The 27,095-nt window shown below is 33.6% G+C and overlaps 4 protein-coding genes across 4 annotated transcripts; 2 read left to right on the forward strand and 2 right to left on the reverse strand.

Moving 5' to 3' along the window:
- Positions 1-5,700: 5,700 nt before the first annotated feature.
- On the forward strand, positions 5,701-11,845 carry TRIADDRAFT_57980 (uncharacterized protein; the record flags this gene model as incomplete). The annotated part of the gene is made up of 10 exons (XM_002113951.1): positions 5,701-5,809; positions 6,059-6,388; positions 7,825-8,112; positions 9,059-9,222; positions 9,738-9,891; positions 10,146-10,234; positions 10,467-10,695; positions 10,861-11,020; positions 11,199-11,238; positions 11,378-11,845. The coding sequence occupies 10 exons, from the start codon at positions 5,701-5,703 to the stop codon at positions 11,843-11,845; spliced, it is 2,031 nt and encodes a 676-aa protein (XP_002113987.1).
- A 4,472-nt stretch (positions 11,846-16,317) lies between these two features.
- On the forward strand, positions 16,318-18,720 carry TRIADDRAFT_57981 (uncharacterized protein; the record flags this gene model as incomplete). Its single annotated transcript, XM_002113952.1, has 7 exons — positions 16,318-16,429; positions 17,205-17,329; positions 17,716-17,805; positions 17,936-17,971; positions 18,202-18,354; positions 18,459-18,526; positions 18,663-18,720. The coding sequence occupies 7 exons, from the start codon at positions 16,318-16,320 to the stop codon at positions 18,718-18,720; spliced, it is 642 nt and encodes a 213-aa protein (XP_002113988.1).
- A 1,139-nt stretch (positions 18,721-19,859) lies between these two features.
- On the reverse strand, positions 19,860-23,057 carry TRIADDRAFT_57982 (uncharacterized protein; the record flags this gene model as incomplete). Its single annotated transcript, XM_002114271.1, has 6 exons — positions 19,860-21,200; positions 21,342-21,512; positions 21,595-21,687; positions 21,793-21,836; positions 21,906-22,412; positions 22,514-23,057. The coding sequence occupies 6 exons, from the start codon at positions 23,055-23,057 to the stop codon at positions 19,860-19,862; spliced, it is 2,700 nt and encodes an 899-aa protein (XP_002114307.1).
- A 232-nt stretch (positions 23,058-23,289) lies between these two features.
- TRIADDRAFT_57983 (uncharacterized protein) lies at positions 23,290-26,947 on the reverse strand (the record flags this gene model as incomplete). The annotated part of the gene is made up of 7 exons (XM_002114272.1): positions 23,290-23,415; positions 23,487-24,213; positions 24,308-24,650; positions 24,783-24,855; positions 25,042-25,133; positions 25,361-25,466; positions 26,912-26,947. The coding sequence occupies 7 exons, from the start codon at positions 26,945-26,947 to the stop codon at positions 23,290-23,292; spliced, it is 1,503 nt and encodes a 500-aa protein (XP_002114308.1).
- Between the last annotated feature and the right edge of the window lie 148 nt (positions 26,948-27,095).

Here is a 27,095-nt window from a genome sequence, read left to right on the forward strand (position 1 = left end):
AGTTGATCTATTTTCCTTATTTTGCTCCATCAGTGAGGAGTGGAAAGAGAGAAGAGAGAGAGAGAGAGAGAGAAAATTTGCGCCGAAAAACTCCTTGTCGACGACTTGATTGCGTCGTCCATGCTTCCATCATTTCGCCCTTACCATCATTTGTATTATGGCGACGTTATTCGTCAACTTGGTTTACTTGATCTTCCTTCAACTCGGTCAGTCTAAACATACAAGAATTTAAATCATTTTTATTGATTTTTCATCAATAATATATTACCTTTCATCATTAACGTGTACTGAACCATTGACTCTGGCCTAACAGGCACAACATGGATCAATAACTGATCCAATCTGACTTCAATCACCATACTGTAGCCTATGCCATACGCCAATTAGCGAGAGCCACTTCGTTCTCATCATGTTAATTGTCATGGCGTATTGTCTAGATAACGGCAACTTACGTGATGAAAAAAAAAAATTTTTTTCCATCCACATCTCCTCCCTAACTTTCCTTCAATTGATTTCTTCCTCTTAGTTCTGATTCCATCTTGTAATATCATCCTATCGATTGCTAGGACTTTTTTGCAAAGTAGAGGGAAAACGATCATGAGTTGACAAGTCACCAACACGCCAACCATGATACTGTTTAGTAACACTGTTATATAAATAATAATTGAGTTATGTTTTGAATGCGCCATTGGAGATGGTTAAGAAGTTGTTTTCCTTCAACATTCTACCATCGCTTCCATCATTGAAAGAGTGCAAGAACTAACGTTATCATTTTCACTTTTTGGGGTCTCTTACTTTGTTCATTTTTTTTTTTTCTCCCTTTTCTTCTCTCCGCTTGTTTCAAACGTCCAAGACGTCGCTTAGTCAACATGGCTGATTTTACCATTCAGTCTTGACATCAGTCTTTAGCTTTTCATAGCATCACATGGATATTCCCATATTCATTTCGCAGTTACAATAGGTAGTTCAACATTTACAACTGAAGAGGTAAAGCACTTTCATATTTCAGGGGGGAGGAAAGAGATCACGGCCGAGACAATGGTACCATAATCGTTACTTTGAAAGGTATCATCATTTAATTGCCCCCAAAATAGGCTTGGCATATTCACACTACGTAAAATACCATATTAACTGCCAGGAATTGTTATTTTGACCTTATCAATCGAGTCATAGAGTAGTAGTATAGTATCTTTCTCGACAGACACAACAACTTCATCCTATCGTTTCTTGCTATGCAAGATCCAATCTGATGATAGAATAGCGATCGAATTGGACTGCAGCACAAGTCATTTCTTTTTCTATTGCTTACTCCGTAGTCCTTTACGCCGTACTACTAGATGATATACTGCAAAGAATGCAAATGACACGAGCAATAGCCAATGTCGTCCAGATTGCCTTGCCTCTTCCTGATTGCACCAATAACTTGATGTTGGCTAGATCTTCTAAACTATCCTTAGCCCTCGTTTAGAATAATTCAAGTAATCTGCTTCATAGGCAATCACCAACACTGGTTAATAATTTATAACCTTCATTTTCATTCTTGCCCTGCCAGTCTACTAATCTAAACTGTCTAGTCTATGGCATACCTCTGGCAATTTTGTCTCCTTTCCTTCTAGACAGGAATAAGACCAGTATGGAAGTGATCAACATCTCCATATTTTTTCCCCCTCTTTCACAATCAGCAATCTCAACTTGTGCTATCCAACGCCAACTACTACTTTGAACAATAGCTAGAGCTATCTTGAACGCCAAAAATAGTAAATGAGACACGCATGCTTTCGATGCATTTACAAGAAGTAGAAATAATTCAATGCGTATAGATATTATTATTCCATTTTTCTCCATTTCTAGTAAAACTAGTAGTCGAATAGGAGAACAACAATATTTGATTGTCAACATTAGCGAGAGTTAAGAAAGTTGACACTACACGTTGCGTTATGTCAACCAGTAATGCCCTTAATTTAACCAACAAAAATGATTGATTTATGATGAATTGAGATTGAATTTTTAGGCTCAATCTACAGTTATTTTGATTGAATTTATCGGCAGTAGTTGCACACGTAGTGTACATTCCTTTTGATTGAATTAATCTTGTTAGTATCGCTGTTGTAGCGAAGTATTACTGAAAATTAGAATACAATACTTTACATTTCTGACTGCCTTTAGTTACCGTTTCTTTACATGATGGAGTTATTGAAAAGGGCATACTAGTTGAAAAGATGTACAATGCAAGTATAGACTGCCTCGTCTGATGATAGTGGACTATACTGAAGACACTTTGCAAGCAACGCATCCAGCATACTACCAAAATAATAATAGCAGTTCAATTAAAATGCCATGTTGAGGGATAGAAGAATACATTTCTAGTAAATTTATTATTATTTTTTAATTTAGCTATTAATTTGACCAGACAAAAGTATCACAGTGTAAGCTATATTCTTCTTATTTCTACTTATGACTAAGCTTAGACTTTGAACTATTCTATTTCTTTGATATCATTGACAGAAAGATGTATTTTGTTGTCTTCTTTTGGAGACGATAATTGCGTGATTATCAGTGCGGAAAATAGAGTCAATAAATAGATAGGGGGGATGTTGAAGAGTCTAGAGCGAAGGGATAGATGGCTTTTTACAGTGATCAGCCATCTTTTTCATACTCCATGTTAACGCAATAGTTCTCCTTGTATCCATTGTCATACAATAGTTATCATGCTCGATTTATAGGCACGATAATGTAGCTCTGGAATTTCTATTCCAGTACTCGACTTGCATGTTGTCCAATTTTCCATTTTTTTTTTTTTTGGGGGGGGGAGGAACGATATCTTTTATGTGATAACGCCTCTGTTGATCCTCTTAGTAGTGTTATTGATTGAAGATGATTCCAGTAGCGTTAATGAATCAATAGCCAAAACGATTGAAACTGTTCCATCTTCCAGGTGGAAAATACTCTTAACACCCTTGTACTGTATACTAGATTGACAAGATGGCAATACTATAATTTAATCGTCTACATGGATGAGAAATTGAACGTATTCATGCTGAAGTGAATTCGCGCATTGCATAGTCACCATCCTCAGTCTACCCTAGGATGAAAAAAAAATGCATCAATTATAATTATTCGATATTGCCCTTAGGAAAAGGAGAAACCATTAATACAAGTACTGTAGGAACGCAAGATAACAATACCAGACATGATTCAACAATCCTCTAATATTCGCGATCATAGATACTCATTTTTTGCTCCCTATCATTGTTATTAACATTGAGAAATAAATAGAATTGAAGTATGATATTACAGTATTACTCATTCAAGTGGATGAGAAAGCTATTCAACTGGAGAACGATTACTTCATCATTCTGGCCATTTTGCGGAATGGATGGCCTACTATAGTTTTCTCCCTCTTTTCCGTATCATGGTGTAGAACATGGAGTATGTTGCATTCAGTTAAGTTGAAATAGTGGATGATAGCTAAGATTAATTTACAGTTTGGATAGCATGGTGTTGCATTGATTCATCTCTAATAATCCAATGAAAGTGTCGTATTGAGGGTTGATGTTGGCCAAGTCTTGGACTCCTTTTGCTCAACCCCATCCACCCATGTCGACTTATTTGATATAATAGCGACATGCTTTTTACAGCCTTTTTGCTCTGTTAGACACATGGAATCTTCAATCTTGATATTATTATTTTTCTTTTATTCTGCCAAAGCGTTTTTCCAATTTTAGCCAGATCGCATTGTGCTTGAAGGAGGAAATAACAGAGAAAGAGAGGGGGAATAAAGAATTCAAGAAATGGAGATATTTTCTTTTTTTCTTTCAAATTCCTTTCCTCCCCCCCCCTAAAAATAATAGCGATAAGACTCTTGCCATAGATTGCTAATATGTCCAATGGACACCATGGCTACCAACAATTTAAGCATGCATGGCTATATAACAAACAATATCGTATATTGTCAGTTGTCGTCCATTATCATCTAATTTATAATTGATGTACCGGTGTATTGAAAGTAAATCTGTCAATTGAATGATTATTTTAGGGCTGCATGCCATATTGTAACCGAGCTCTTTAGTCTTACTTGATTAAAGATATTTTTTTTCCTCTATCCTTTTTTTAACTTTTTTTTCTTCAAGACCGACAATCGAGACTAATTGACGTTTGATATTTACAATACCTAAATAAGCAGCAATTGAATGATTTTTCAACCAACATTGAAAATGCCATTTCCACCAAATACGACATCCATCACTGATGAACCAAAACTTTGGACTTTATCCTGCCAAATAATTTAACAACAATACAGGCAAAGCTGTGATTTAGACACATGTACAATATCTACAGAAAAGGAATTATTTTGAAAGAAGTTTTAAAAGAACTTCCTTTAAAATTTATTCCTACATTTTCTATATATTCAATAGCCACACAAAATGATTCATCAGATGATATGATCATCATAGCAAAATACAACACAAGATACACATTTCTCTATAGTCGAATCCGTCATCCAAGATCATACAATATGATCGTAGTGAAAAAATACGATACAACCAAGTGAGTAAAACCTGCCATCACGGTCTAACTTCCACTACCAGTCGACTTGCCTTGAAAATTTCTCCTAAACACTCAATATCATGCAAGTTCATCATTGGAAAGAATGATGAAACGAAATATCAATTATATTATATAGTTAATTATCGTAGTGAAAAATTGACAAGGCAACAGAACGAGTGAGAAGAATTTCTTCGCGGTCTATCAACCTTTACAATTCTAGAGGAAAGGATCATCATACGCGATTACCACACGTGAAATAGTGGCCAAAGAATCGTGGTTTAGTAGTGATCCCTAGTAAAAATGATCTCCGTTAGCTAGCTCTTTCTTACCTATGGTTGATTTCAATATGGACAATCAATATTGTTTTACTTGCAAATTCACTTTTTGAACATAATATAACCATGTAAAAGTTACTCCTTCATGTTTGTCCCCTAACCATGAGTTATTAGGTATTTGAATTTCCTGACAGTTTATACAGGTTCATTTCACAAATACCGACCTACAGTCGTTTTAGTTAGTTTTTATTTTTTTTTCATGGTAAAATACCGAGACAGTCATAAAAATGATAGCCATTTTTTTTTTTCAATCCTACTTCGTCCATCGTGGAATAGATCGATCACGATTTGAACTTGATGTAAAAATTTTGAACTTTCTTAATAGATCACACGATAATAGTACGAGTAATAAGAAAATGATGCGTCAAATTCATGGGATCTCCTTGGATAAAATTATTTACATTTTGAGTCATTTTGAAAAAAAGGGGAGGAGGACATACTTAAGAATATGTTTTCTATTGACTAGCGAAAACAATTTACACATCTTGTACAGCAACCTGCAATTTTATGCTATCATCAACATGGATCCCAGTTGCTATGGATGTCTTCATAAATATCATCCATGTTCAACAACGGGCCCCATCAACTACGTGTAAACCCTGCTAGTGAAACTCTCCATTTGAGTAGCAAAAGAAACGTATTCGATGGATTTCTTGAAATGATAGGCTAAGTTTTTTTTCTCCCCTCACTTGGAACACCATCATTATTTTTACCCCATTACAGTGAAGAGTGGGTGGACAGAGCGAACATGCTGTCTGGGCGATGTTTTAGCCGTGAATATCCTTCCTTATGTGATTGAAAATAATAATATGAAATGATGGCCAACCCACGCTTGTTGACAAGGCTATGCATTACACTACTCTGTTGCTTTCTATCAAGCAATAAGCATTTTCAGCGTAATATGTTGTCATCCAAGGTTATGCCATGTATTTTTTTTTTCTTTTATGCAATGAACGGAATACTTGATGATCTATGAAATTTAAATCAATTACATTTTATGTCTTTTACCTCCAACCATGTCCATTGTTGCTAAGTGAATTAGTTCAAGTTGATCATTTTAATGTGTGCAAGTTATTTTTCTATCATGATCGACAACGACCATATTGAAATCTGTAATATCAATAATAATCGTCTACTTTTTTTTATCTGTTTCTCTTTGATAATGATAACTCTAGCAATTGGTAATGTCGAAGGCGTTCTATTGCGAAGTTTATTTCTATCGCCTTCTGGAAGTATTCGTGTTAAGGATAAATCAACGTTAACACTAAACTGCACTACATCGTCGTATAATGGTACTACCAATGTGGAAAATATTCAATGGTTTAAAATTGGCGATAATAATCAATCGTTATTGCAACCCTCTGGTCAACGTCGAGCCATAAGAGTAGGAGATCATGTTGTAGTCCAACTCCATTGGAATCGGATTAATAGTACCGACAATGGCCGATATCGATGTCAATGGTCTCAATTTAGTCAAAATAATGATGTGACTGTAAACGTTGAAGGTAACTTAAAAAAAAAAAAAGATTACTCAAATAAAGTTGCAGCCAATTTTTTTCCCCTTGATGTTATTCTACTTCTTTTTATATTTTAAAATCTATAGAGGTTGCTATCAATATTAATAGTATATAAAACATACAAATTATTACTATTACTGTATTAGAAGAGGAAAAAATCTTACTAACAAATTGTCCTTGCTAATGTAATTGCTTTCCAGTTGAAATATCTTACAGTACAGTATATGACTACCAACCAATTCGACTCTAGCTGATACAATATGATGTGTTGATTTTTCTACCTGTTATAAGCCCACTTCTTGGGAGGTGGGATGGATCCACTTATGACCACTGACAGTAGTTTTTAACCGATAATGAATCATTTATTTTTTGTTCTTCTTTCTCTGCTGTTAATTTTTATAAATAGCAATAGGTACAACTTCTCGGTTTCACAGAGTATAAAAATCGATCAATTACAGTTTATAGTCAAAATTATCCTCTACTACTTTGACATGAAATTATTATGACACTACAATGAACATAAAATAGGAGTTACCGTATAAGAATCCATGGACGCATTATCATACTGTACTGTACTTAAGTCGATACTTGCAGATACTACTGGATATGTTGTTGTAGACGATATCAAATCGATCGTTCAAAATGATGAATAATATATAAGTGGAAATGAAATAATTGTCAATTATAGCCGTTATCAAGTGTGATGATATTGTAGTTGCAATTGATATGTCATAGCCATTATTAAAATGCAATCAAAAATCAAGGTAGAATAGTGTAGATAAAATTGTTGCTATTCGAAAATCTTGACGTACGTATAATAATATTATTTCAAATTGATGAAGCTTATTGATGTAATATTTTATATCATCGATACCATGAAATAGTTGCGTTTATCCAAATGTGAAATTGACATTATCTATAGAGCTTAATCGAAGAATTAACAATAATCTTACTTAATATTAATCTTCTAACATAGTACTATAGGGTATTGTACCAATAAGTTGAAAATAGACGTATTGGTATATCATACTACCACAATAAATAAAAAATCCTAATCATTTAACTAAGATATAACATATATGGATAAAAAATAGACAAATTGTTGAAATAGAAATTGAAGGTAGTGTGTAATTAATAATAATATAATTAGGCTTATTGTAAAGGTTTGGATAATGCGCGAAAATATAATTTTAATGAGTCATCATCAGGCGTAAATGGTAGTGTCAAAAATAAATGAAAATAAAAAAATGATTCAAAATATTTCTTCAAAAGATAACGAATACTATACAGCTAAAGTAATAATATTATATGCTATCTGTTATAATACTTTGTATCATTGTTATCATATGTTCGAATGTTATTATTAGTTAAATTAATACTATTGAATAATACAGTATAATTAATATTCTATATGATTTAATTAGGCCCTCCAACATTAGCTATTACCTCAGTGAAAACGCTTTCTGGCTATGTTTATATGAGATGGAAACTTTATAACAGTGGTAATGCACCTGTACTTTATCAAGTCTCCCGCACTATTGTCAATAACGGAATAGCATCAACTAATTTAATCATCGGATGTCTGAATACAACTACAAGCTATTGTAGAACTATTGCTGTCGACTTCATTGTGGACTATTGCGTCCGAGCCGTCAGGAATCATGATATCGTAATAACGGCGTGTGTACTTCGATATAATGCTTTTGATGAAGGTATCAATAATTACAATAATTTTTCATTTTATTGAAATGACAGTATATAGAAAAACATTACTGATAATGGTCTTTCAATATTATATTAACTAGGACATGTATTCTTTTGCTAATAGATTTAGTCGTTAAGTATATACAAAAAATTGATATAAACAAGCTTAACTTTGTCTACTATCCCTTTCCTACTATAATATTTATACATGTAGACTGTCATTAGATAATAAAAACTTAGTAATTGAAGTAGTCGGCAAAGCTACAAGTAATTAATACAATTTCATTTTTATTTATGACCTTTAATATTATTACTCCGTTTTTCATTTCGTTTTTTGTATACAATATGGTATTGATAGCTATTGCATTTCAATGTATTGCCTAATATATTTCTCCTGTTCAACTGAGTATTACTAACAGTTCTGATAATTTTTACAAAAGTGCTACAAATTATAGCTAAGAAATAGGATTCATTTTAAATTAATATCAAGTAATGTTGACGCTCTTATCCTATACTTTACATTTACAGACTCTACCTATTCAAAACTCTGTAAAGATATTATGTGCTAATAGAAAGCATCGCCATTGCATTCATTAAAATTTATACATTTCTATATTGAAATTCAGTAATTACCAATTATAGCTAGTATTTCTAGTACGATTGTAACGATAATAGAATACACGTACGTATAATATCAACGATTCGTTAGGTTAACCAATAGCAATGGGGTAATTTTTGAATAAGATATACCAGGAGATAAGAAAATGTGTATACTTATAACACTATTAGCTATAATTATGTTTTTTTATACACTTTACGAGCATAGTTAAGTAGGCTCGTAATTAGCAAGTTCGTATGTTCAGTTTATTGATGGATATAAATAAGAGATGCTAAATTTTATTCAATAGCAACATCTTAACTAAAGGTCTTATTAATTCTTCTTATACTGATTAGTTGTACCATCCCCACCGATCAACTTACATGTTATTAAGGATAAAGGCCCTTACTTGAATTTAACATGGGCAACAGCACAAGATTATGCTATTTATTATGACAGAATTGTCAATCATATTCGTCTCTGCTATGATGTACGATTTCCAATCCATGGGAACCCAACGGTAAATTCATTATGACATCAATAAGTTTAATCAGTGAATTTACTCTTACTGTACACTACCTTTGTCTTATTATTTTATTTATTAATATTATTTTAAACTAAGAAATGTACGTACCTTTATCTGAATACTTCTACTATTATCTCTATATTATGTATTTCTAGTATTTTCAGGGATAGTTGATATAGTACGCCTTTTATGATACTAAATAATAATCTAGTTATAATTAGAAACGAAAATCTATTACAGTTGAATTGGAGTTGCCTTAATGATCCAATTATAAGATTTAATTAGGTGTATTGTTATTATCGTAATTTATATTACCTTATATGTCTTGCATTATTATCAGTAAAAACAGAATTTGGAATTATGAATTAATTTATTGCGCTCCACGTGATTTAATTTCGTTACAAAAACAACTACCTATTTTTAAATGGTTGTATAAATAATTTCATTACTTCAAAAATTATTGAGATATCTAACAGAAGAGATCTAATATTGGTATATATTTTTTTCAGTGCCTTGATTTGAATAAACATCGCAAGGCATACTCATTTAATAATAATTTATTACAATATGGCTATCTCTATGAGTTCTACCTAAGGACTGTTGCCAAAAATAACAAGCAAAGCGCACCATCGTCTAAAATATATACCAACTACTACGAATCTAGTAAGTGTTATTGTTTATAATATATGATTATTTCAATAACTATGGTACTACATTATCCAATTAGGCACAGTAGAATACATTTCTAGGTAGTGATATAGATGCAAGCTAAAGTATTAAATTACAGTGCTCACAACATCAATTTTATACTTAATGTAGTTGCTAAAATATTATACACCAGTAGAGATATTATGCGTATTTTTATACATTGTTATTTATACCAGAACATCTAAATTATATTCATCTTTTTATTGTAGCTCCAACAGGAAGTCCAGAGAAATTTATGTGCAATTGTAAACAACCCAGTTTTCTAAAATTGAAACGAAATTGTTCGTTCACATGGGAGGTAATACACATATACAATGTCTACATTTATGACATATATTCACTGCTGTTGAATTCATTCACAGCTAATCTCGTAGGCTGTAGCTAATAATTGTAAATCATTGCACTGTATAATAACAATATTTATAGAATACTGTATTGTATTTTGTGGACACGATTAATTAATCAAATGTATAAGTATAGCTTCATTTTGCGTAATCGATAATTGTAATTGATTTATTTCTATATTTTAGTATCCACTTCAACGAAGAAATGGTAATTTAACTCATGCCTACATCAATTTAGTACCATTTAATAATCCTGAAGGAATTGAATATCGTTGTATCGATGGTAATAAATTTCAAGCTGAATTCATACTTTGGACTAATACTTCATACAATGGCAGTATTGTTGTATCTAACTCTATCGGCAATAGCTCAAAAGCGCATTGCATGATCGACCTAGCCTACAAGCCGATAACAGGTTTGAAAGATTGCATTTATATATAGCTTACAATCGATAAAATTAATACAGGATGAATGCAAATAATATTATATAACTTATACAGTATCTACATATCGTAGATCGCATACATAATGAATTAACGTAATAGATATATATATATATATATATATTTTGAATTACTAGTGATACCCATGACAACCGATTTTGTTCCGTATACGTCATCCTATTCACCAGCTGATCAAGGATCACCACTTATGGTTATTACAACATGTGTTTTATCAGTATGCCTATCGCTACTTTTGCTCATGCTTTCGATTGTGCTGTGGAGATATTATTCATCAAGGTAAAAACTATATTACTATAAGACATTCTAATATTCTTTTAATTGTGTTGCTTTTACGCTAAGAGATAGTACTATTATAGTATTTACTAATTCCCATTAGATATAATTCTACTGTATATTTATTTACGTTTATTTTCGTATATAACATAAATGAATTTCTAAATTATTTTATCAATAGAAGAAGGAAGAAAACAGTCACAGAATCATCTCAGAATACGGTAAGAAAATACTACCGATACCATGCTATCTAGTAATAACATTATCAATATTTTTTACTAGTTATTATACAGAGAAATGATCTAATTATGGTAATTAATTCTTATAACATATTAAGTCATTCCTCTTTTTTAATATTAGCATGTTCAAAGCCGTCCATTACCTCCCCTTCCTTCAAATTATGATTACGTAGATGTCAAAGATATCTTAAAGACCGATTATACCGAATGGACTGATATGCACGATCAGGACACTTTCTTACATGATTTCCCTATTACTGATGATAAGTTACCTGACGTTAATATTTTACAAAGTGTCAAGAACAAGACTATAATTAAAGAACCTCAAAATGATATTGAAGTCATTAATAATCAAGTTGCTTGCATCGACAACGACTATAATACTAAGAAAGTTTACGATTTATCACCAGAATGTAAAAAAGAAGGATCATTTAGTACTTCACCTGGAGGCGGTATATCATTAGGTTATTCAAGTTGTAGATTTGAAATCAAAGTAGCATCAGAAGAGCTGACATCATCATCTTCTTCTGGAGAATATATGCAGGTAACTCTACCCCCGTTACGAAATGAAAACGGTACTTTGGAGTAAGTTATTATCGTTTATAAGGCAAGGGAAAATTATATCTTGTACATGCTTATTCTTAATAAAGTGACAGAAAAACAAGGCCAGTTATCATTACTAATTCCTTAGCCAGATTACTATTGAGCACTTCTGGCAGTAATTATTGTTGTTACTACTATGGAATAGAGATTTTTTATATAAATTTTATGGCTATCCACAGCTTACTTTAGTTAAGCTATGATAAAAATTTTATAGCACGAATTAAATAATATTGTGCTGGAGAAGAGAAACTTTGTAAAATATAACTAAGATGCAGCCATAAAATAGATAACACATAGATATGTAATATGCATACTCTATGCAATACGGTTATAGTGTTGCGTATGCAACTTTGATTTACTATCATAAACTAATCTATTTTATCTCTATAATTGCGTTATTATTTTAAGATAATGATATTGTGGTAACGATTATTGTTGCCTGGTTCAGATTTTTAAATCAGTAACATAGCATTTGTTAAATAATTATACTTGATTTTAGTTCACCTTCAGTTGCAGCCATAACGATGGCCGTGTATATCAGTAATATTCGTTTGATCAAATCTAGCCATTCATTTTGCGGGTGTGATTAACTTTCTTGTTCAGTCGATTTGATTTGGCCGATACGATTTTAGTATTATAATGCATACTGTATAAAGATAGTAAAATACAGACGTAGAAAATGAAATGGTAATTAATTTTATGTCACTTAAATATTCCATATATACACAGTATATTCTATTCCTTTCTATAATATATATATATATCTATATATGTATATGCATATGTATAATGCATTTTGAGTCTATAAGACTTCCAGATGCATTACATGAATTTAAGTTTGTAACCTTTATAACTTTTCCAATATTACTATCAGAATGATCTTATTTCAGTTGACGCCATCAATACTTCTCGTTCTATTGAATTAATATCAATGTAGTTGGCAAGAGAACAGCTCTCATTTTTATCAGATTTAACATTATCCATTAGATTATTTATTGTATTATTGTAATTATTATCATTATTAACGTAATATTATAGTATTATAATCACCGCCGGAAAAACAAATTTCAAGTATTAGATTAGATTAGAGTCATCACAAATTTTCTCTCTTCTCGAATTCATGGGCTTTGTTAATTAAACTAAAAAAGCAGTTGTATTCTCTATTGTGAGTAATATTGTTATTGAAATATATCTTTTTAATGTGATATACGAATGTTTTAAGAGATATTATTGTAGATGGCTGTCAAAGTAATTATCTTCCTTAATTAAAGATGAATCTCACATACGCTCTATTTACTCGTACAGAGTATAGTCTACAGTACTGATGTACTGATATTACTGATATTAGATGTAGTTAGCTCGATTCATATCATAAACCATAATCGTAATATTGTATTATTATTTATGTTAAGGAAGACATTCATATAAAATTGCTAAGCAAACGGATCTAACGATTTCATCCTTGCAGCACAGTTTTTTTTATTGATCCACTTATATTGTGTGTTTGGCGATTCTTATTATTAAATTTTAATTTTATAAATATGGTGTTTCACACTGTATATGTAAATTTATAAACCCTTAAGAACACATTGTCCAATATGATATTGTCTACTCGTTATAATTATCACTATAATTATGATCGTTTGTAGGCAAAAATAAATCAGTTCCGTGAAATTTTTGGCCTGTAACAATTGATTTACAGGAAAAAAAAATTACCCTCAGCAATTCCCATTCCTTTTATTGTTATAATAAGAGAGGACTACCGTTTCTGTGTAATGAGCACAACTGGATTACGCAACAAAGCAGTTAAGATGTCTACCATCTTTAACGTCTTTAAAATGTGTGGACGGCTTATAAGATCCAATTTACGTATTTCAGAAGACAATTGCATTCCTCTAAAAGTATCTTGCATGGTTGTTTCGATTACATTATTTGCACATACTGTATAGTATGAGTACAATGCTGTCTGTAAGCGAAAAGTAAAATATGGTGGGGTGTCTAAATTTCTTGTTACTCATTAATTATTAATAGCAGTTAGCTGAGTATATCATCTAGTTTATTTTTGGGGATTTCGCTCGAAATTGTTACGTATAATTACTGAGAATACCCTATGAAGTTTCTTAGCAGTAATTGAAAACACAGAAGAAGTGCATGGATTTAGCTGGTAACGCTGTGACTGAGAACCAAAGCTAGTGGTGTAACGAGCCGCATGCGATTCTATATTATCTCAGTTGAATTAACTATGAAGAAAAAAATGTCATGCAGTAAATTTGATTTATCAATTGCGGTAGTACCTATCAGAGCAACTGTAGATGCAGTATATACTCGTATTCTACGTAAAACAATTATTTACAATGATAATGTCGACTGTTATATTTCCTGCTGCTTTCTTTCCATGCAGTGCAATTAGTATCCGTTAATTTATTTGCGTGTGAAGTGATCGGGTTCTATGCTAGTAATTTATATAGTTAAATGAGTCTAGTATACTGTACAGCTTTTCAATTATTTATTGACCGTATACTTCAGTAGGAAGAAGAAAACTCATGTCAGTTTTACGGTGTACTACCTTGGCTTTTACTGCAGACTCAGACAAGATGATCGATCGAAGGGAGTACAAGGTTAAAAGTGTGAGAGAGGTTGATTGATTTAGCAAGACATTGTTGTGTATGGAAGATAGTATCTATTTACCCCTCGTTAACGACTAAGAAGCGAACACAACGGACATAACCCGATTACATGATACTGCACAATTTTATGAAGATTGCGGATGAGAAAAGCATAAGCATGATCGTACACTTTTACACTGTGTATAGAATAGACTAATTAATAGTACCTCAAGATCGCTACTGAGTTTTGAATGAGCAGTCGTAAATTTCGTAGCTTATTGCAATTCCAGGGACTTACTAAACAAAAATTGTACCCTCTTGTCATCATCAAGTTTCTTCTGTTCCCAAAAGAGAAGAACGGACATCAAACAAGGCCTATAGTCCAAATAATTGGGAGGCTGATCGGTTGTAAGTACTTTGCGCTAAACATTTTAAACAGCCGATTTTACAAATTGGCAGAATAGCCAGTATTCTGTTGCAATTATTGATTGTTCTCCATTAAAGTTAGTATGCTTGAAATTGTCAACACTATTCTGTATGAAACGACAGTAAAACCAACAACTATGAGAGGAAAAGAGAGGGACAGATCCCAGGGATCATATGTAATACGCGTCTATGGCCATCAAAAAAAATTTTCCAAAACAGATAATAATAATATCCCCTTACACAGAGTAGCTAATTATCCGCAAAATAAGCTCTCCGTTCCAAGGCTTTTTATCTATCTTAGAGTAGCAAACTATGGGCAAAAGGGGCCCGAAATTTCCCCCAGTGAGTATACGTAAGATATAAAACGAGTTGCTAGATTGGCTTTGCAAAGTACAATATCTGAATGACTATATACACTTTCCGTGTTACCATATAGTAGTAGAATGATCGAAAAAATGATACGCTGCTAGTGGATCTGTTCAAGGTTCATTACTGAATCAATTCAATCTACTTCGACTACATCTTTTGGATGAGTTTTAGTTCAAGGAATACTGAACTCGTTCCAAGTAGTTGTCTTTAAAGTAAGATTTTACGCAAAGCTTTGAAGACATCTAGTTGGACTACTGTCTTCTGGATGTGTTTTAGTTCAAAGTAGGATATTGTGCAAAACTTTGCAGACATCTAGTTGGACTACTGTCTTCTGGATGCGTTTTAGTTCAAAGTAGGATATTGTGCAAAACTTTGCAGACATCTAGTTGGACTGCTGTCTTCTGGATGAGTTTTAGTTCAAGGAATACTGAACTCGTTCCAAGTAGTTGTCTTTAAAGTAAGATATTGCGCAAAGCTTTGAAGACATCTAGTTGGACTACTGTTTTCTGGATGAGTTTTGGTTCAAAATAGGATATTGTGCAAAACTTTGCAGACATCTAGTTGGACTGTGTTGGACTACTGTCTTCTGGATGAGTTTTAGTTCAAGTAGGATATTGTGCAAAACTTTGCAGATATCTAGTTGGACTCTGTTGGACTACTGTCTTGTGGATGCGTTTTAGTTCAAGTAGGATATTGTGCAAAACTTTGCAGACATCTAGTTGAACTACTGTCTTCTGGATGAATTTTAGTTCAAGGAATACTGAACTCGTTGCAAGTTGTTGTCCGATATTGCAAAGTAGTAGTTGTAGGATATTGCTCAAACACGCAATTTACTGTATGATTTCAGTGGTAGCATATTGTACGATATATAAGAGAATGAGGAGAGAAAGGTTAGGCTACGAGTGGTATAGCACGACCAGGCTGGCTGTAGCATGCGCAGAATGCAGCCATCCAGTAGCAAAAGCACCAAGGTGCAGAGGTAGGAGTTCCTCGAGCTTGGCTTGCAAACAAATGCAAATACGACAGTGGTTGAGCATTTCTGTCATCAATTGCAAAGATGGTCAACCGGAAATTATTACAGCTATCACTGCAATCTTTAATGGCTCATGGTTGCTTGGAGGAAAAAGAAACCAAAGCTTTAATCCAGAAATGCTGCCAATCTTGCGAAGGTATGACTTCCAGTGGTTGGAGAGGCGTATATAGGGTTAAGGGACATGATGCAACTTGTTGTTAATCTTCCCACTCCATTTTTCTGTATTGTCTATGCTATCGATTCTAGTTAGTAGAATTAAAATGGTCGTTTTTCTTGATTAGTTTTTTCCCCTCTATCATACCAGTACTATTGCATAATGTAAGTCGAGCGCAGTAAACGATAATTTGCGACTACCTCCAGTCTTGTAAAGGTGTCAACTGTCGTCTTTGCAACTGCAGAATTTGCGCGCCATAACCACAACAAGCTTGCGAAACTAGACATAGATACATCGTACTAGTGAAACTGTAGCAATAGAATGTCACCATTCTAGTTCAAGTTTTAGCGTAAATAATATGTGTAATACAGGCTACAGAGTGATTGATTCGGTATAATATGGTGGGTGAACTTCAATTAGTCTAACAAATAGCACTCCAAATGGAATGGTAATGCATACATACCTGTAATTGCTTCAAGTATGAAGGCTAATAAAGCTATACTGTAAATACGTTACTGAAAACTAAGTCCTGCTACTTTTCGTAGACGATACAGACTCGAGAAAGTGGAAACTTGCGCCCCTTATCCTAGATATTGTAGAAAGATGAAAGTTCTTCACCTATTTTTCTTTATGTACAGTACTGTACTACTTTGCGTTGCTCGGTCATGCGAACACATCGATCGTGAGCAAGACTTACTGTACAAGTCGATATTACTATTTAAAATAGTTAAAATACACTATCTACTGTATATTACAGAAAATTTCTCCAATGATATATTCCGATCGATTATTAAAGAAATTAATACTCGGATTAAAAAATTCTCATTCGAAATCCGCCATGGAGCCTGTGAAGATGACGATGGCCAAGTGTACTATTGCTATGTAAGTTCGTGTAAACAAACTAATGCTATTGACTGCCTCTAGTTATATCAAATACTATCATTGTAACACGCGTGAAACTTTCAGAATATATGTCTGCGACATACTGACTCTAAAGAGATATCATTAGGTGAATACGAAAGAGGATAACCATGCCAAGTTAGCAACTTTCTACTCTGTTAACGAACTTGTCTTCTTCAACTCTATTGTAAGTTTGCAGAACGTGAGATTAATTTTTCATGCCAATCTTATTGCAATACATGTGATCTCTTCCTTTTCATCAATGTAGCTTTTAATCGACGACGTAGATATCACAATACAGAGTATTACACATGATAGTTATACAATTGTGCAGATATCCAGCTTTACTTTCTGTCACATGTATTTAGTTAGAGCAAGTGGTAGCCTCACCCGACGGACTTGTAATTGAAAATACTATTCTGCAAGCTAGGGAACAATTTACTGCACGTGCTGCTCAGGTTGGTTAAAAAAATGTTCTCTATACAAGAGTGTATGTGATATCGTTATACTACGCATTGACTAAATATATTTAATGCTCTCCAGCTAGACTATCTAAATCTTAATCATGTTGATTATATTATTCTACAGCGCTCGCTCGCTCGCTCGCTTTCTCACCTTGTCAAAGTAATGGTGTTATTAGTGCGTTGAGGCAAAAATAGATCAGTTCAGAACTTAAGTTGTAACGGATTGCTTGCTGACATATTAGCTTTCCTAAATTTATATTTTTATCTACAGTAGAATTATTTACTTCATCAATAACCTTGGCAACCTTAAATAGAAACCGTTTGATAACCTTAACTGTTGCCTAAATTTTATGACCACCACTTCTAAGGAAGACTTCATTAACACTATAGGAATTTCTTGATCGACTAGTATGTGATAAATGGTTATCACGAACTGAAGATAAAGAATATCACCTGGGTCCACGCTCTTTACTTGATCTTCTGCCATTCCTTCAAAATAGAATCAATTCAATTTGTTCTATTTGTTCATCTTTAGCCATACGAGTAAGAAATATCGATGTTCATTGAAAGAATTTATTACATAGTAGTTTACAGTATGGTCTACGCTACATATCTAATATAACTTTATATAAAATCGACAATTTCAGGCCCAACAATGCCCAAGCTGTCTAAGTAAAGCCCACGTTCATTGCTTATCAAGATTTGCCAGTGGCAGGTTAGTTAAAACTTATTTTACAAAGCACTACAGCATACGCAATTCTAACATAACCTGTCCTGGTTATTTCTTACATTGCATGACTTGAAGATATTTTCGGACTAACTTAATATGCGTAATTCTTGTTTGTTTTCAGGAATTTTATTAAATGTCCACATTGTGATGAAGATTGGAAATGGAAGGATTGTGATTAAATATTATTGGATAGCAATTTGTTTCAGATGTCCATCACTAATTCCGTTATAAATCTTACCAAATTTTTGGCGAAAATGTCGATATAGAATACCTCTGTAACCCTATCTTACTGCTCCGATTTGTTATTTGCAGCTGTTGCATACTGTTCTGTAACAGATATATGCATACAAGCCTATTACTGTAATATACGACGTCATGTACTATTTATGTACAACAGTTTACATTGTGGTATTGACTGGCATTCTGTTTATAATTTTTTCATGACTTTTAATAGTGCAATAAAGTATTCCTTTTCAATTGTTTTCCTAAAGTTTTACAAGATTACATTTTTTATTTTATTCATTTAATATTCAACCTACAGGAGACTTAATATAACCCGTGATAGCGATCGTTTGGCATGACTTATTATTAATACAATATTAAAAATAAAATTGTCTAAATTACTAAAGGTTAGCCAAATGATGATAGTTATTTTCAATTACGTCAATTATAAGAAAAGATGTATATTCGCGCTTACATTTCGGAGTTACAAATAATTTCATCCTATACGTAGACAAAAATTGTTACATAGCATATGGTAATGCAATATCTGCAGCCTGATATCAGCTAATAGCTAATAAATTAACTTGGTATTACGGAAAATCAATTACAATAACGCTTATAATTGCTCGCATCGCTATCTATACTGTTAAAAGAAATCCCAAATCCAATTACAAAATAAGTCTCATCAAGATATAAATCTATTATAAATCACTACCATATAAGAATTTCGGTCAATGTAGTATAAACGGATACTCAGTAGTTCAATGTACTACCTTTCTGTACAATTTCAGCCTTTAACTGCTGTTAAATACTTGCATTGATTAACAATTTGCAATAGTATATCTAACATTCTTGTGGAAATGGCAACTTAGTGTCATTATACATACGATGATTTAATTTGCGTCTTATTCATAGAGTGTTATACAGGGATATAGAACTATTGCTCGAAGCTATAAAGAATCTTACAAAATGTACCATACTCGCAGATGATACTTTTATAGAAAGAAATATACTGTACATAAACTGCACCGTTCTGACGCATACTAACATAGATAGCGTTTGAAACATAATATAATTATATACAGACGCTTTCGTATTATGTGCGTTGCTTTCGTCGAATAGGGCGCCGAATTTTCCTTGTCGCTGTAGCTCCCGCACCTTGATTACTGTCATTTGAACTAGCACCAAAAGTAAACGTAGGGGCATTTTGACTACCACCAAAGTTAAACCCGCTAGGATTTACACTAGTATTACCAGCAGCGCCAAAATTGAAACCACTTTGTTGAACTTGTGGTGTCGCGCTTGGATTAGAACCGAATGCAAATCCTCCTGGATTAGATGATCCGTTAGCTCCAAATTGGAAGGCTGGCGTATTTTGCGAACCACTCGAAGCATTAGGCCATGTGTTATTATTAGAGCTATTATTATTATTATTGTTATTGTTGCTATTATTTCCAAATGAGAACCCTTGTGGCTGCTGCTGCCCAATTGCACTAGATGAAGTATTACCAAAAGCAGAAGTTGAGTTGGGCAAATTCGTTTGTGGAGTATTACCTGTAAAGGAAAATCCAGTAAAAGACGATGACGTTGTTGTCGGAGGACCAAAACTGAATCCATCAGGAACGGATTTATTTCCTGAAGTATTTTGTCCAAATCCACTAACTGTTGTACTATCTTTGGTTGTTTGATTAAAGGCATTATTTACGTCAGCGGATGCGGTAGTATTTGATGTTGAGCCAAAAGGTCCAACCGAACCTGTGCTATTGTTGGAATTATTATTCTGTTGGCCGAAAGTGAAGATACTATTGGAAGGTTGTTGCTGCTCGAATGCAACTTTATTGTTACCAATATTACTATTAGGAGCAGCAGAAGATGTAGCATTACTTGCCTGGCCAAAATTAAAACCAGTATTTGTTTTGGGCAAAGTCTGAGTAAAAGGAGAGCTGCTTTGAGCTTGTGTCTGTCCAAAAGTGAAGTTACTAGTAGATATAGTACTAGTTGTAATTGGTTTATTTACTGCTGAGCTACCAAATGCAAATTTTGGTTCAGACGTGGTTGCTGTCGTTGTCGAAGAAGTCTGATTGAATGAAAATAGATTGGAAGATGACAAAGTATCTTTTTGACCAAAGGTGCCCGCAATGGTTGTTGTATTTTGGGTGTTTGGTGCTGTTGATGTAAACTGACCAAATTTAAAATCTTCACCAGAAGCCGTTGTAGTAGCATCTGCTGATTTACCAAAAGTAAACATGGCTGTAGGATTCGATGCTATTTTCGGAGACGGGGCATTTTCAGATTTAGTGACATTAAGAGCTATGTTAGGCATACTACTATCATTCTTTGCAGCAGAGGCAGTAGTATTTCCAAAGGAGAATGTCACCGCATCCGGTTTTTTAGCCGCTGCATCGCTCCCTATAAAGCCGCCACTGCCAATTGTTGGCTGTACAAAAAATTTATTGTATACAATAATATTAATACTATTAGCCTGTAGACGATTTTCATATTGTAACAGTAATAATTAGCTGTAAATAAGTACGATAAGAAAGATTAAAATATTTCACCATGTCCGATAACTACTAACTTGAACGGCTGTTTCAGGAAATTTGATTGTAGATGCTTTACCACTAGTTGTATTACCAAAAGGTTGAGATTTTTCAATATCTTTGTTACTTGTAATAACGCTTGAAGTAGTAACTGCAACATCTGGAGTAGCTGACTCTGCCGTTGCTGGTGCATCGCTGGTAACTTTTGACTATATAAATATTGCAATAGCTAATATCAGTAAACAATTACAACTCAATCGAGGCAAATAGAAAAACTGTAGTTACGGTAACCATATCACATTCTATACGTGCCTGAGCCTTATCTCCAGATGCTTTAATTGGATATTGAGGGATAGGAGGCTTACCCATTGTTGATCTGTAAGCCTATACATGTAAATAATTAGATCAATACATTAACAAAAGATAAAATCTAACATTGATACAGTAATTATCTTAATCCAAGTATTAAAGCATTTTCAAAAATCATACATGTGGTTTTTCCGCTTTGCTTTCTGATTTAGCAGCAATATCGACTAAATGAAATAATAATATTAGAAGCATGTATCTTATCAAACAATACCATGCATGCAAGAATGGCTTACCTGTTTTTTGATCTTCAGTTGGCTTTGTGTCATTACCACCAAACGTAAAATTAAAATTACCTGAACTTGGTTGGTTTAAATCATCAGTTTTATTTGTAGGTTGGCTGCCAAAAGTAAATATCGGAGCCTTAGTGCCGATATCAGTCTTTGTTTCCGCTATACTAATATTTCCACTATCATTGTCTGATTTTTTACTGCCAGTTGAGAAATTAAATTTGAAACCAGATGAACCTTCATTTTCACCTCCCTGCCCAAATATAGCAGGGTTACCCGCTTTATTAGTGCTAATGGAATTCTTATTTGCAGGTGTAAACTTGAATCCGCCTTCTAATCCTGATGAAGTACTCTCAGAAGCGACCGACGTCGATATTAGTTTAAATTGATTATTTGATGATACTTGAGTCGTTTTACTATCAAAAGTAAATCCGCCGGCGTCTATTTGATCAGTAGTGCTACCAAATTTAATTTCAGGAGGAAGAGTAGACTTCAATTTTTCATTGCTTTTATCTATCAATAAAAACGTTAATTAATATATTAAGTTAAGTTAATTGAGTAACAATGTGTTATTGACAGTAGAAATCATAGCTAGTACGTCGAGAAAAGTTTACCTTGACTATACTCATTTTTACTCGATCCAGGTTTACTAGCATTACATGCAATACACTCATTATCTGATTCTCCATTTCGTACAAAACACACTTGACATTCCCAGGTATTTTTAGGTACCGATATCTTATTCCATAAGCTTGGGGTCTTAGTATCACTAGGTTGGCTATCTGTAGCCGGTTTCTTTGTTTCACAAGCGATATTTTTTTCATCGGGAACAGTGAATAAATTTAGTGGTTTTTTCTCATCTGCAGTTTTCGTTGGTACAACTTTACTATCCTGATAAGCAATACATTTGCTTTCAGATTGATTGTTACGAATCAAACTAGTCTGGCATTCCGAAGTATCTTGATCATTTGATTTACTCCAAAGATTAGGTACTTTGCTATCGGATTTGCTAGGATTTTTAGATTCAGGAACGGAAACCAATAATGGCGATTTATTGAAATCTACTTTAATGTTATGTGAATCTTTATCAGTTAATCCCATCTTAGCTTTAGATTCGGTAGAATTCCCAAAGCTAAACTGATCAATCTTATTCTCCATCTTTCCTCCTTGATTCTTTTCATTGCTGCATTTTGAAGTAATTTTTTCAGATCAAACATTCTTTATACAAATACGGTAATTGAAGCAAAAACTAACCTTGACACAATTTTAGAGCTCAACGAACTAAAATGATATTCTTCATCCTATTTAATTGTAAAGGTAAAATGAATTACGTCTAACAATGATAATTGGATCGTTAATTCATTCTAACTGTTGTTACAAAAAAAAGGAATTATGTTACATAATCATTTACTTCGTCCTTATACGATGCACTAGATTTAGGAAGAGCCGATAACGGCTTTGGATTCTTGAAAGCAAAATGTTCACTTTCCTTTTCGTTCAGTACATTGGCATTATTCTAATGGTGTTCAATGGTTTTGTTATTAATAGGTGTTTTTAATATATAGTTGTCTACAGTATACTATTTACCTTCTTGTTCGTGACCGACATTGGCTTCTCATCTTTTACTGCAGAGCTAAAATTAAACTGAGGAAAACTGCTGTTACCAATTGGTAATGCTACTTTAGGTAATTCATATTCGGGGGTTTCAATTTCTGCTTCATTACGGTCAGTATTTGTACTTTTCCTAGGAACTCGCGTACTGAGTCGTGATGACTTCATTTTTCTTGAACTTGATTTTTGATAGCTTTCCGAGTTTGATGCATCACCACGATTTCTCATATTTGAACTTGATAAGGGTGTACTGGCATCAACACTATCAACTTCATCCTGCTTGCGATGATGATCACGCCACACCTTTTCCGCTAGCTCAGCACTACCGCCACTACTGTTGTAATTAGCTAATCGAGTAGTTAAAGCAGAAGATTTATCAGAGAAACGTTCAGTTTTAGTAGGAGTATCTTGACTAATAATCATTGGTTTCGTAGGAGGTGGAGACGTTACTGGTAGAACAACTCGATTACTCTTTCTTGCAGCAGAAGATGACATTCTCTCTCTTGATAGTAGTGATCTTGACTTATCAATCTGGAATGCTAACGGGGAATTCATTAGATATGATGGTTTATTCATTTCCTTCGCCGTATCAGATATGCCATCCAAAGTGGACAATATTTGTTTTGCAGCTTCGCTTATTACAGGTGATGAAGCCTCATGAACCTGAACACGGTCCCTTACACTTACTGATACTGTTTTGAACCTAAGTAAAAAGGACAATGTTAATGAATCACACCATAAGATTTCGCGGTCTGAAATTGAACATTACTGGAAGTATAAATGTATTTTTTTGTTACCTTTTAGGCGTACGTAATTCAGACAGGTTATCATTACTCTCTCTTTTAATGACCTTAATGTTGTCATTTGAGGCAATACCGCCATATCTAGTATTGCCGTCGTAAAACGATGATCTTAACAAACGATCTTTAGTTCTCCATACAGGTATAGTGCTATCGTTCGATATACGGGCATTATGCAGCTTCGATGATTTAAATGAGTTTATGGAGAATGATGGACTACGTGAGTTAATTTCATTGGTATCTGTAGTACGTAACCTATCATAAGAATCGCCCTTCTCTGTAAAGTTTAAAACCGCTTCATTTGGTCTTTGCGAAATGGTATCTACATTGAAATGCTCACCTACATTATTGACAGTAAGTAAGTAAAATTTGTCAATAAAATAAGTTAACAGCTGATAGAAAGTAGCAAATTAAAAGGAACTGTTAAAATAAGTTATTGAGATTGTTTCAAATGGTCAGCTTCTTATCATACTTCTGGTTAGAGGGTTATGATCCTGGTTATGGTCTTCAATATGACTAGAAGTTGACGGTTGGATATCTGGAATCTAAATCAATTTTAAATCACAAACATATTTTTTGATTTAGTTAAAAATAATATCCAAAAAAGGGATAGTTGTCTCATTGTACTGCATAAGAACATCAACCGAGTTCAATATTTTGTTGTGGGTGATCAAGCCTCCTCTATCGAAATACTTGGACCATATTTGAAGAATTAACATGACAATCGTTACCTTGGAATGATAGGAAGTAATATTGGGCACCGTTTTCGATAATGCTCTACGTTTCGCTGGTGGGGATGGTATATCGTCACTCAATAAGTCGGCTGTAATATTGTATATAATATTGAAGATAACAAAACATATGCCGGAAGATTAGATTTATTATCTTGTGTAAAATATTGAATACTATAATTGATCACATTACGGGCTAACTGATGCTTTAGTTAACATTAGGTGGTATGCCACATAAACTTTTGATAAAACTTTACCCTGTTGATCGAGCAATGATATCGTTTAATTGTTGTAATTGTAAGTGTATCAAAGCACTTACGTGATAGATCTTGTGAGTTGGCACCATCATCATCAGGTTGATCACTTTCTGTTGAACCCCATCGAAGCCAACTTGGCATGTAATCCAAAACTTTTTCAAGGAGCGTCTACGTTATCAAAATGAAAGAATAACGAAAGAATTTCAAGTTATTCCACATACAATCAAGTAATTAATATATCGTATTGAGACATTGCCAATGGTGTAGAGACTATTGTCGAAGGAATTGTATCTAATATCATGTTTAGATAATACAATTAAAAACGACAGAGATAGTGATATTCTGTTTAGAGTACCACTGGTCGATATTACGCGATTTCAAGCAGGGTGCATCCATGGCTGGCGTTCTACGTCATAGAGGTTTATCAATTAAATGTTGGCAAGTATGCGAAAAGTAGTAGCGATTTTAACATCTACTCGTTATTGTTGTGAAGAGGAGAGGAAGTTCAAGGAAACTACCGCAAGAAGTATATAATTGAGAGATTGTAGAAGAGACGATATTGTTATCACGTTTTGATGTACGAATTTATCACGCCATTCTAAAAAAAGCTTTACTTCTCCAATAACTTACAGTAGATAACATGGTGATGAATATCGAAAATCTTACAAGTTTATAACCTGCAAGATGTCATCAGAATAGTGTAGTAGCAATAGCATTCATACAAATTGAATGTGCTTTCACCCTACGAGCGTATCAGGAATATGGGTCAATGAAATGGCTGTATACTGTAGACACGTAGTAGGATTGCTTGCAAAATTGATCTCACTATTCCATACTATCATGATACTTTGTGTAGGAATAACTACAGTCATTCCTATTTCAATATTAAGCACTAGTCAACGGTAATCCATGTGTAATGTACAACACAGACAAGTTGTGCTTCATCATCGTTATGTAATTCATTGAATGGAGTTGTCTATCCATTGGCCATCATTTAAGTTGTTAAGTACAATAAAAAATCAATTAATCGGGAATTTCTTCACGACTATCGTTGGTATGATGAAGTCCATTCCCTATCTGATTGATCTAAAGTATACAAGCTACGACAATGTAACTATAGCGTTGAAGGGTATAAAATTGGTGGTGATCAGAATTGATCACCGTATGACTATGATCAATGGATTCAAAATATTGATGATTTGGTAAGATGATGTTGCGTTTTGATTTTCTACTGTCATGAATACCGTAGAAAGTAACAACACGTACGATGTTGAAGTTAGCATGTGGGGTGGAAATTGTCTCCTTGTAATGCAGTGGTTTTTTGGCTAGCGCTTATCATCGGTAGTGTAGACATGATGGTCCAACTAGGGAGTTTCTACTGCTGAGAAGACGACTACAGTACGCCAAAATCATTCTCAACATTACAGTCGATTCTACGTCAAAAGAGGCTGATCGCTGGTCTTGGTGATATAAAAGGTGAACATAGAGTGTAGAAAGATTGGCTATCAATCCAATTGGTATGATTGATAAGCACAACGGAAGAATAAAAAGCTATAGGAAAAAGGGACTGTTATCCTCTTGCAATGGTGATGGCTGCACTTTGTCCATCTTACCTTACTCCTATCATTGGATCGTCCACGTTTGGACATGGTAAATGATCACGCGGCGTAAGTCAAATTGACCAAAGCACCACTACAGCATGGAACACTTTTATTAGATATAATCTTGTCAGTCAGTTGCTTGCCAACTGGATCACGTCTACACCAGTACAATGGATGCGTATCTAATCAAGAGAAG

This window comes from Trichoplax adhaerens, genomic scaffold, assembly GCF_000150275.1.
Source record: "Trichoplax adhaerens TRIADscaffold_7 genomic scaffold, whole genome shotgun sequence".
Lineage (NCBI taxonomy): Eukaryota > Metazoa > Placozoa > Uniplacotomia > Trichoplacea > Trichoplacidae > Trichoplax > Trichoplax adhaerens.